General features: G+C 27.5%; 1 protein-coding gene across 1 annotated transcript in view; it reads left to right on the top strand.

Moving 5' to 3' along the window:
* LOC112598838 (LIM/homeobox protein Awh) overlaps positions 1-10438 on the top strand; it is a 52885-nt gene extending 42447 nt beyond the window's left edge. Inside the window, exons 4-7 of the mRNA XM_025345471.1 lie at positions 3754-3971; positions 8216-8470; positions 9241-9378; positions 9487-10438. Of these exons, the coding sequence (XP_025201256.1) occupies positions 3754-3971; positions 8216-8470; positions 9241-9378; positions 9487-9569 (694 nt within the window). The 3' untranslated portion in view covers positions 9570-10438. The remainder of the gene's footprint in view (positions 1-3753; positions 3972-8215; positions 8471-9240; positions 9379-9486) is intronic.
* The last annotated feature ends 2497 nt before the right edge of the window (positions 10439-12935 follow it).

The raw sequence follows: 12935 nt of genomic DNA, 5'->3' as shown, positions 1-12935 counted from the left end.
ATATTTTAAAATTTCTCTGTACTACTGAGTTATATACAAACTATTGAGATAAATTAATGTTTTTTGGTTAATCTGATTATTTAACATAATTAAAACAGTGGCTTCAGATGCTTCAGTATTACGTCATGTAATATACTGTGTTCGATTTTAAACTTTATTTTCAGCAATTCGAGTTTTACATAGAAAGATTTAAAATCGAAATCAGGATTTGATACGGTGTGTTACTTATGCTTAACTTGAAAATAATGAAAATAATACATTTGATGCGAATAGATTACGTGAAGGTTATGCAGAAAATGGATGGTGAAATCTTATAAGTGATAATTTTACGGTTTTATGAAAAAGGAACTTTTCCCATAATAATTTATTTGGCCTAACGAGTTAAGCGAGTTCAATAGTAATCAGCGAATATGTTATAACTTGAATAATTTTAAATCATACATTCTTTGGAAAATCTCGACTGAATTATGTATAAGAACATATTATTATGTATTATTTGAACCGTAACGTATATATTAAGTATCCCGAAAAATATGATCTATGATGTTTTCTTATACATTCACACATAGATGTGTGTACATGCAAACGGGCTTCGTGCGTTTTTACATCGAGTCTTATATTATTTATTCCTTGTAGCTCGGGTGGTTTTTGATGAGGTGGTTGAAGAGGCGAACGAAGAACGACTAGTTGGGGGAGGGGGGTAGTCTTTGCCAGAGCTGATTGGATGGCCAATTGGATTAACCGCCTTTGCACGCCCGCACACGCGCTCAACCGGATGAAACTTTCCTACCACGGTTCTATACCCTCATATACGCGCCAGGTCTTTTTTCATCCGTACCAAATTCTCACTCTCCTTCTCTTTTTCCACCGATCTCTCTCATTTTTTTTTTTTTTGCAATTGCAAGGTTTGTTTCCTTCCGTTATTTGCATAATACAAGGACAATATAAACATTCCCAGTACGCAAAACAATAAAACTCTTATTCTTTTTCTCTAAAAAACTTTACACAAGAAGATTTCTTCTTTATCTATATAACATAGAGACGCCTTACTACTACTTTATTATTTCTGTTTATTTTTATCGAGACTATACATTGTACTTGCTGCATAAAATAAGTAATATTCATTACAATATGTTTGGTATAAAATATAATATTTTAATTTTCCGTAGTGAAAGGGATAAAAATGAAGTAGATATTGATTTCTGAGATAAAATATAATAACACAATAGATTAAAAATCAAAAAACTGTAGAATATATAAAATGATAATTTTCTATAATATTATGATATAATATATATATATTATATTATTGTATTAAAAAAAAAAAAAAAAAAACTAAAACTAGATAAGTTATATTTTAGTAGCTATTTGGTGTAAGAAAAATATTTATAGATTTTAAACACCGTACATAATTAACGAATACCGATCCTTAATTTACTATTTTTATTAATTTATGTATTAAATTAATACATTAAGAAACCATTATTTATGATTTAATTCATTTTTAATTATCCTAATATATAACCAGGAGCCATGACAATCTCAATAATATGTAATATGATATACAACTTTTACTTTTTCTGTTGTATATATTTATGTAATAAAGCTATTTTTATAATAATGTATACTCTTAATAGGAATAATATTTGAAAAACGATGACAAAATATACAACTTGTTTTCAGCTGTATAAACTTGTTTTTTGTTTTCAATTCTAATATAATATAACGTTTATTGTCACTCACCTCTTCCGGTCACGCCTAATACTTAACTCCAAGGATGACATTTTTTGTCAAATATGATTCGGAATAGTTTAAAAAAATATATTTTATACGAGGTGTAATAATATTATGACATGAAAAATATTTGATCGATTGATAATAATTCGGTATATTTAATGCTCTAGTAATTACTATTTATGACACACGATACTTAGAATAAATTCACTGTTTTAAATTATATTTTTTATCTTTGACTATCCTTGAATGTGATACATCACAAATACAATATTATATTGGGCTCTTATAAAATTCGAGCTATTATGACTGGGATTTCAAATTTCAATACATTTTGAAACACTATTTTCTGGAGGTTGGGTTAGATTATGAGATACTCGTATTAAACGTATGTTTTGTATAGTTTTTAATATATCCGATTTTTTAAAATTTTATTTTTAGATTTTTACTTGAAAAAATGACTTTGTAGCGTGCTAACAAGAGTTTTATTAGATTAAATATAATCTTTTTTTAGATTTAATAAAATATATTTCTTGGTTCAAAACCTGTTTAAAATAAAAAAAAACTTGAATAGCGTTTTATTGGTGAATTAATTTGAGTTTTCGGGGCATAAAAGCAATTTTTTGGACATAACATTCATACCTCTAATCATTAATATACGCCTCATTCGATGCATTCACACCCCGGCCGTAGCTATAGCCTTTATGACATTTGCGAAATGTTTGTTCGGTTAAATAGGTAAATTCGACGTTGAATAATATATACCTGTACACTGTATATATATATTTATATATAACGGGCGGATTATGGACTTTGTGCAATTAACTACATCGTGGTAGTTGACGCGGAAAAATCAAATTATATATATATATACATGTATTGGCACGTATTGTATGTATATAATATTAGGTATGTATGCGGTTCAAAGCACGGCACGTCGACGTTAGTCAATCTGGATGACGATTTATGCGATTAATGATTACGCGTATATTATATTATGTGTTCTGCGGGAAACTACAACACAATTGTGCGTGCTGGGGTGAAAATTTTGAAAGGCTGCGATGAAAATGCAGCATGGCCGCAATGAGTTAGTTAGATTATAAGTTTAGTTTATAAATATATAATGCAAATATAATAATTGCAATGTCGTTTTGGTATCGATTTTTACTCAGTTTTGATATATTATATTACATATGTATTACAATATTCAATATTAAACACCGGCGAGCATGTACTTCTGCAAATCAATACAAGGTTTCAAACTCGAATTACTTCTATTGCCTAACTTGCACATTTTGCACAGTGTTGGGAACTTAGCCTAGGTTAAAATTTATTTTTAAGTAATTTAAGTTGCAAATTAAGTAATATCATTTTATTGTAAGTATATACGTATAGTTAATTTATATGTTATTTAATAGTTACTTTTTTAAAGTAAAATTATTAAATAACTGGTTACTTTTTTTTTTCAATGTACGATTTTTTGACAATAAAATTATTGTAATAGCTATTTGACAAAACATTTTTACTGCAATAATAGTATAGTAATTTGGAAAATGCATTATTATTTAAAACCAATTTTTTCAAAAATACAGAATAAATTGTGTTAAGCAATTATTGTTCTTGAATAAAAATTTTATAAATTATTTTTAATTATCATTACTTAGTCAATGTATTGACATCATAATAATTGAACTCCAGTGATAATTTCAAATCAAAAATTAAAAAATAACTTAAATTGTATAACTGAGCTAATGTATTAACTCAAAATGAGTGTATCTTGAACAAATAAAAAAAAAAATAACCTATTTATAATTTTTTTAAGTAATTCGTAATGTAATTTAACTACCAAAACACTTGTGTACTATATGCTTGTGATGTAGGAGCGGCGAATACTGCCGCAAAATTCAGTACTGTAACTAATTCAAATAGCAGTAAGCAATAAAATTACATTATATTTAAACAAAAACCATGTTTTTGTGTTGCACAACTAGTTATAATTTTTCCATGCTTATGTTTCAGGAGTTTCGGTACTGTGTGTTCAAAGTGTTCGAAAGGCATTTCCGCTTCGCATTGGGTGCGAAAGGCCAGGGATCACGTTTACCATTTGGCATGTTTCCGGTGCGACGCCTGTGACCGTCAATTGAACACAGGAGAAGAGTTTGCTTTGCACGAAGGTCGTGTTTTATGCAAACCTCATTATTTGGATATCGTGGACGGTGGCACTACAAGCTCGTCAGGTATGCATCTATTATATTATCAATAAATTATTGTTAAAACGAAAATAAAAAATATGCTTTCAGTTATATTTTTCACCATATTGCTTCTATTAATCTCATAATATTATAAATTATAGTATACATTCGTATATTATATTACTTGTATGATTAAATTACCATAGTAATAGGTAAAATCGAATTTGTATTGATGCTTTCGGAATCCAAATCGATTCCCATATAATATTACGCTGAATTTATGATACAAATATCAGACTTTATATGTATAATATTTTTGTAAAATATATTTATACATAATTAAAGGCAATTTGGTCAAAGGTTATAATATTCACCCGCAAGCACTAATTTTAGGTACTATATAACATAAAAGCATCCTATTTACAAAATTGAATCTAAATAACTATTTAATTGAGTATTTGAGTCAATTTTAGTGTATAGTATAGAAAATTATGGTTGGTAATTCGGTATACTGTATTTAATTTTGATGGGTGAGTAACTATACCACCCTCGTCAGATTTTCAAAGCGTTTTTCGTATAATTGAAACTTTGTGGTTTAGTTTTAAGTATGTAAATTTAAGAAAAAAAATGCATTTTAAAATTTCATAATTATATTTTATAACAATATATTTGTATGATAATATTATTATTACTAAGTTGACAAAAAAATATAAATCATAAATTTATTTTTGTTGTATTATTTTTAGCGTACTTTTTTTCCTACTTTTATTGAAATTAACAAACAAACATGCACCATAATATTAGTTTATTTGCTAGAATATTTACATTCGTAAACATTCATGATAATGACTAGATAATAATAATATGTATATAGATATTGGATATGTCAACATTGCCTGAATCAGTTAGTATTTTAAATTACTAGAAAATATCCTTATTAACTAAGAAAAATAATCATTGTCATTATTGATTGTAATTCACTAAAATTACGTAGTATCAAAATTTCCACTAACATATATATATTAAATATGTTATATGTATGAATTCGCCTATTTGCCTTTTGATTTCGATTCGATTTGGTTTAGTTAAAGATGCCCTGATGATGGCTGTGTTCTCTCGAGATGCAACCGACCCTTCAGTGACCCCGAATGTGCGTTTAATTAGGTCAATCTCATAGTCTTATATGTATGTGTGTGTGTATCTGTATATACGAGTTAAGGGTTAGTGTGAGCATAGGGTGGTCCCATTGTTTATCCGTCAACCGTGAAATCGCCGTGCCAAATCGAATTTACCCGCGATAATCAAATATTATACAGTTCCGACGATAAAAAAAATATATATATATATACTTATAGAGCCATACGGGAGGAAAAACACCACCTCGTGCGTTTACTCACCCCTCGACCGCCCACAATGATGTCATCGCCGCCTTTGCAAAAGAAGTCTATATACGGCATTTTTCTGATTCAATTCGCACCGAACACCGCTTCCGCCTTTATAAATATAGTACTGAAATCACTAAAAGATCTGTATAGAAATATAGAGCACGTACAATGTTTAATATATATACCATGCTACTATCCCAAAGTTACGATAATATTATAGTAAACGTGTCTACATTCACGAATGCCGATCGGCTGCACAGTATATAATTCTTGCTGTGCTGCAATTCCATGTTATTGTTATATAAATTTTGGAATATACCTAGTTCTAGACGATTATTTTTGAGGTGAGAACTAATTTTTTTGTATGTTTTTTGAAATAATCTGAAGTCATTACAAAAAGAAAAAAATAATTTTTTCCATCACGTTATCTTTTAGGCTTTTTTTTTTTAATGAAAACATTAATTTTTATTTCATACTCTTAAGTTGAATATTACTTTTTTTCAGAACTTTAATATTGTGTAAAATCAAATTTTAAAACTAATAATTTATTTGTTTATATCAGTATTTAAAGTTTTTATGAGAAGATCAGTGTTGGTCAACACAATACAATTAGTATCCGTCAATATTTTAAACTACACTCTGCTCTTCAAAACATAAAATACTCATTTTAAATTTAATGTTAAAATTCTTAAAAATATATTCTGCTTTGGAATATGAAATTAAAAATATATACTGTCATTAAAAATAAAAATACAATTTAAACGATAAAAATAGCAAAAAATATATTTTTTTTATTTGGTACTTGAAATTATATAGAAAAAAAATTATATTCATACATTTTAATACTTTTTGATAGAATTAGCTTACATTTAAAAAGCCACTTAGGTATTTGCGTGTCATTTGAGAGTAATTTCTGCATATTAGGGAAAGGACTAGGTATGTGACTTATAATATTTTTATGATGTATATTATATATATATTATAGTATTAATTTTTGATTTTGTTATCTCTATTGTATCTATATTGTAATTTGTAATCTCTATTCTCGAAATTTTTGCTTTAAATTTTTCAAAAATTTAACATTTTTCGTGCACATATTTTACAAGTCTGATGTATGTTAATACTTTTTTTTAGTTGTAAAGCTATGGTTTAATACAATTTCGAACTACCAAATTATGTATTCTCTGTCTTTATATATTTTATAATATTATAATATATATTAATATTAACGAATATCTATTGCCGATGATTATTCGACGCATCCCTGTCACTCGATGTTTTCGACCAGTAATCAGTGTAAAATACCATTAGGTACTCACATTATTTCGTTTCAAAACCCAAAATAACTATTAACGTTTCGATTACCTTTAGATCTATCTCATTTATATAAATATATAATAGTCTCTTTATTGTAAATATAGCTGTTTTTTTCTTGTTTTATTATTTTTAATACGCACATTTTTATACGGTACTTAAATATGAATATAACTCACTATGAAAACCTGCAATTATTATTATTCCTCAAGTTTAATCTAAATGTTTTAATCGCAAACAGTTGTATAATTTTACAATTTAAAATTTATTACATTTTTAATACCTATGTTAAAAATAAATAATAAAATATATTAGAATTTAGAAACAATTATTCTATTTTTTTTTTTTTTTTTTTTTATGTGCGTCTATATAATGTATTATCCATATTTATGGTTTCAGAATACATAGAGAAATGTTTAGTTGACATTTCAATATCTACAATTCATGATCAAGTGCGTGTCTGTTTTATTAAATAAATTGTATAGACATATAATTTTGTGCGTGGTTGGCTATTCAAATCACAGTCACAAAGGTTGAATATAATGATTGTATAAAGCACCCCGAATATCCGGCTGAATCGCGCTCATAAGGGTCAAATCCTCCTCTGTAATTATGATACATATATCCTTCAATCACAGGGGCAAATACTGGCAATGGTTGAAATGATCATCTTCTGCCTTTGGTCTCGAACATCCGAAACTCGAGCATTACATTAAATATATTATTATAAACGCGGTGTAATATTGTCACAAAATTAATTATATATATATCAATACAATTTTTAAACATAGTGCAACATATACTTAATGTATGTAACTAAATTATAATTATAATAGTTTATGAACGAGTTGTAATAAGTGATGTGAGTACATTAAATTTACCTGATGCATTTTACGGGTAAATGTAAATTTACGTAAATTGAATAGATTATTTTTACCATTGATAGAATCAATAGTGACTCTTCATTTATAAATGTTCTTACAAGATTTAATTAGTATAGCTTAAATATATTCTGACAGTCTTTAAATTTGAATAATAGACACACATACATACCTACTGCATCTAATCTCTATTAACTCTTTATTATATTTTGAAAACATAAATATCACTGTATTAAAAAATGAAAACCATATGATCATAAATATCGTTATTTATTTACAAGGTTTGAATTTTAGAATATATTTTATTATACACATTTATATTCCTTCCCTACATTTAATTTATTTTTTTATATTGTTATCACTAATGGCGTGAATTATAAATGATAATTATTTATAATTTAATGACAAAATGAATAATTTTTGAAATAAATTGAATAAATAAAATTACACAACAAAAAATTATTAATTTACCACCAAATTTCATGCTAATTTACCGACAATTTTTTTCTTGGTAAATTCCATGTATCTTAACTGGTAAATACATTTCTTTGGGGATAGTTTCTACGATGGAACTGCAGTATCTATTAGTTTTCTGATGTTATTTTATTAAATAATTGATTACAATTTAAATGAGAATATGACTGATGGTCTATTTACTTTATAATATGCATAATACTTCAAAAATAATATTATTTATATTTTTTTCCAGAGGGTGGAGATTCTGAAAGTTATCACAGCAAGAATAAAGCAAAACGAGTACGGACCACATTTACCGAAGAACAATTGCAGGTGTTACAAGCTAATTTTCAATTGGATTCTAATCCCGATGGGCAAGATCTCGAAAGGATAGCGCAAATTACTGGATTGAGCAAAAGAGTTACTCAAGTATGGTTTCAAAATTCTAGGGCGAGACAAAAAAAGCATTTGCACACCGGAAAAGTGAAAAGCGCTCCATCCGGATTACGTATGTATTTTACAATAAGCAATTTAAAATTCAAACTTTACTATACTTAACAGTGTTTGATGACTATTTATTTATTTTATGGGGATCGTATTTTTATTAAAATCGTTTATTTGTTGCATAATATGTCACGACCGTATTAACATGAGCATAACTAAGTTCGTAGTTATTGAGATTTTATTATAGGGCCATAGAAAATCAAAGTTCAAAATAATTCATTGAGTCAAAAGGGGGGCCTTTTACATAAAATAATAATTTAAAAAAATCAAATGTTAACAATTACTAAATATGGCATATATTATTTATTCAGTAATAATCACATTTAATTCTTATAATCGTATACGTTCGTATTTAGTAGTTTAGTAGTAACTTTTGTGACAGCGTCGTATGTTTTAACTATCTTCTTATAAGTAAAGGAATCAATTTTATTTTATATTTTCGTATAATTGATTCATTGAAAACCAGAACAACCGATAAATATTATTCTCCTTCGACATTTTTAAGTATTTATAATATTTTTATGCTTATTAGTTATTACATACATAATTTATGTTATTATTAACCATTATAAACATTAAACGCATGACAACCTTGATTTCTTTGCTACTACTTTAGGTAAATTTCATGAGGGCTAAAAACGTATGCTGTAGGGCTAATCCCCTAGCCATCCTCTTTCACAGTTACGCCAATGCGATATTAGGCTATTTAATTAAGATATATTATATAGCATGTTCAGACCACCATGATAAAACAATGTTGTTTTTGTTTTACAGTTCACCATCAACAAAACGGTTCCGAAAATCATTTCAACCGTCACATAAATCTACACCTCACGTATTCGTTTCAACAGCCTCCGTCGTCGAATCATTCTCACCAGAGGGGATCTCCTATTTATATACCTCAAAATCCAGGTAAATAGAAACAGTCAGTTTTCAATCGAAGCATAGTTATAAAAATATAATATTGAAACGTTCAATATTTTTTGTGATTTTTACTAATTGTTGTCGTATTCATTTCAGCTTCAGAAACATCGTCCCTGGATGATCTGTCTCAAGATTCTATAATGATGTGTTCGGTGGGCAGGAATAGTGATCCGGTATGAGACGAAGACCGTGGTGGGACCAACAACCATCCACCACGTTGACGGCGTCCGAAATAATAAATATTATTATGAGAAAAAAAAATTAATTGTCTTAAATTATTTTTACTGTGATATAAACATAATTAATTAGTTAATGTTTAATTATTAGATGGAAGCCCGTTGCGTTTTTATCCGTTTGCGTTTTATATTAAAATCTCTAGACGGACAACTCACTCTTCTCGTCGCATGTACAAAAATTTAATTATCATATATTAGTATAAAGCAAAATTTAGTGTTTCGTGTCTATCGGCCCACAACTTATGTTAATTATTCCCATAGTTACCATTAGTTAAGTTCGTCAATTTAGGGAATAACGCAATTAGTGTCTTTTGCACTGTACTACACATCCACATTCGCATTTCTTCACTGATTCATAATTAAGTTTTTATTTGGAAATATTTTTCAAACTTCATTAAATTATATTATTATAATTAATAATAAGCTAAAATTTTTCTTACCGCGGTCTATCGCTCTAGCGTAAAGTAAACAGATATTATAATGTTTATAAAAAACTATAAATCCCGATGTTTATACAAAATGTGTTTGTCGTTTATTAAAATATAGCTTGAAAACAAAACGTGTACACTTCAGATGTTATCTACCCGGCGTTATTTATTACAAAATATGACTACTTATTGCTTTTGATAGTTTTTTTTTAATAAATTTAAAACAAATGCAGATAGGGGACATATTATATGATTGTATGTTCCAACAAATACTTTGTCGAAAAAATATTGTTTCTTTTTCCGTCCGTTACAGTTATAATGCGTTCCTATTAAAAGCAAATTTTACTTTTTTTCAACCACCGAAAATATTTTATTGTTATCTAAATGAACTTACATAATTTTATTAGTTTTAAATATCTTTTTTATTATATCACAATAATAGTATCTCACATATTATTATAGTTTTTTTGCTTTATCGCATATCACGTAATTATGTTATCATAATAATAGTAACATTAAAACCTTGTATTGTAATCTTTCATGATAAACAATAGTGTTTGTATATTACCTATATTAAATGTATCTTATTTGATCGTGTATAATCAGATGATGCTTGCAATTTGTTATTATTATTATCTATATTACTATTATTATTTTTATTATTATTATCGTCACTATAATTGTGAAAATTTGATTTTGTATGGAATGTACATTTGTAAATCGCAATTTTTATATCATATTGTAAATACGAATCTTGGGCTGGCCCAAAGTATTTTACCACCATAGGCGAATATATCTGATCTGTAACCATCCCCTTCCACTCACATTATAAAGTACTACCTACAAATTTCGTTTATAAAAATGTGTGTACAATGTACATATATAAATATATATTCAATTATATATGATGTATATCTGTGTGTAAGTAAGAATTATTTAGAAATAATATTTAAATAAAGTTTATTAAAATATATATATATTTCTATACTGTTTTTCTCACCTGTGTACCTGTACCAATATAATAATCAATAATATTTATGAAAATCATTGAAATGAAAATAGGTATCATAAATAATTTGAATTGTAAACATCACTACTTATAATTATATTTAATAAGTTTTTATGCACTGCTGAGTGCAGACTGCAGTTTTGCCATAATTTATATCAGAGGACAGAGATATCCAAACTCTGGGTTATAATTATATTTTTGGTGAGTCACGTAAAGGTTTGAAATATATATACTTGATATAGATTATATATAATATAATAATACATGTTTTCAATATTTGATAGATAACTATAAAATATGTATTCAGTAAAAAAAGAAAAAATATTTTTTACAAGTGAATACGTTTATAAATAGTATAATATACCTATTGGGTATACTGTATTTTTCATGTAACTATATTGTATATTTATTAATTTCCATTATTGTTTGAATTTAGTTTAATAATCGACATACGAAATTTACGAGTGTAACACTAAAGCACTGGTGGACTAAAAATTATCATAAACATAATGATTTACCAAAAAACAAAAAAAGGAATTTCAAATATGTTATGCTGGGTCACCGATTTTGTGAACGATTTATACGTATAATGTAATTATATCAATTGTGTGAGTGAGATTTAGTGGGCATACGCCATCTTACTACCTTATACAAAACAAACCTTCCCAGTGACGCCGAACTCAGACTTTTTTGTAAAGTGAAATCTAAAACTTTTGTTCCACCTTTTATGTCACTCCGAGGAACCATCAAATGGCAACGACGGAGAGGCCAACAATGCTGTTCATTTTGGCATTTGAAATTAGAGAACCACAATTTAACATAGTAAGTAATACCGCTCCAGGATTTCACATTTTTAAAATTCGACGGAAACGTGTGATAGTAAACATTATTGGCATTTTACAGGTTTTACTTTTTAGTTTCATTTATAATCTCACTGCACTCTATCGGATAATTATAGAAACTCGCGCTATGCAATAATATGTTCACAATAGATAATATATTATGTATAAACGTATAATATATCGAATATTTATCAACAACCGTGGTTTTTAACTAAAATTTAGTTAAGACAATGTAGGTTTTAATTTGTTTAATTAAGAAAAAAAATGATGTTCTGAACCTATACTTCAATATTCAAACTTTACCAAGATTTTAATATTAAACGCGGACGCCAGTAATAAAGCCCGGTCCTGCAGTGGCAGCATGATGGGGTGTTTCGTGAGACCATTGTCTCATGATTGATTGGGTGGTGGATATCCCTCGAGAAAGGTTATAAAAATCATTTATCGTTAACTAATAATAATTTTCTAATAATTACAGAATAATTTGTACCTACCTTACAGTAATTGGTAACACGCACTAAGACCACAGATTCTGTATGATAATGTGGTACTAATAAGTAGACAGGGGTGGATTCAATGGTGAGGAAGGGAGCGCCCCCCCCCCTATCAAATAAAAAATAAGATATTATTGGACCAAGTTTTTTTATCTGATGACTTTTTTTTGCTTTCTATGCGCTCTTCTTGGAAAATTTCTGGATCTGCCCCTGGAAGTAAGTACCCACTACTTCCTTTTTTAGAATCGTTATATAATTCAAATTAGTGTTTTCAAAATCATGTTTAACATGTTATAATTCTAGGATGTTTTTTTTTTTTTTGTGTAAAAGTATTCCTATGATTTTCTTGACATAATTTTTTTAAAGCACAAAAAACGTGCACCTAATTTAAATAATAACGATAGAAAAAAAAACAAGTATTTAGGAAAAAAGCTTTTTTTTATTTTATGATAAATTTTAACCATTATCACTTACGTTTATTTGTTTTTAAATAAATACCTCCCTACCAGAGTCGTAGAGGTGGAGGGATAATGGAA

Source organism: Melanaphis sacchari, unplaced genomic scaffold (genome assembly GCF_002803265.2).
Source record: "Melanaphis sacchari strain LSU unplaced genomic scaffold, SCAv2.0 Contig4_pilon_pilon, whole genome shotgun sequence".
Lineage (NCBI taxonomy): Eukaryota > Metazoa > Arthropoda > Insecta > Hemiptera > Aphididae > Melanaphis > Melanaphis sacchari.
This window is presented reverse-complemented; position numbering and strand designations above follow the sequence as displayed.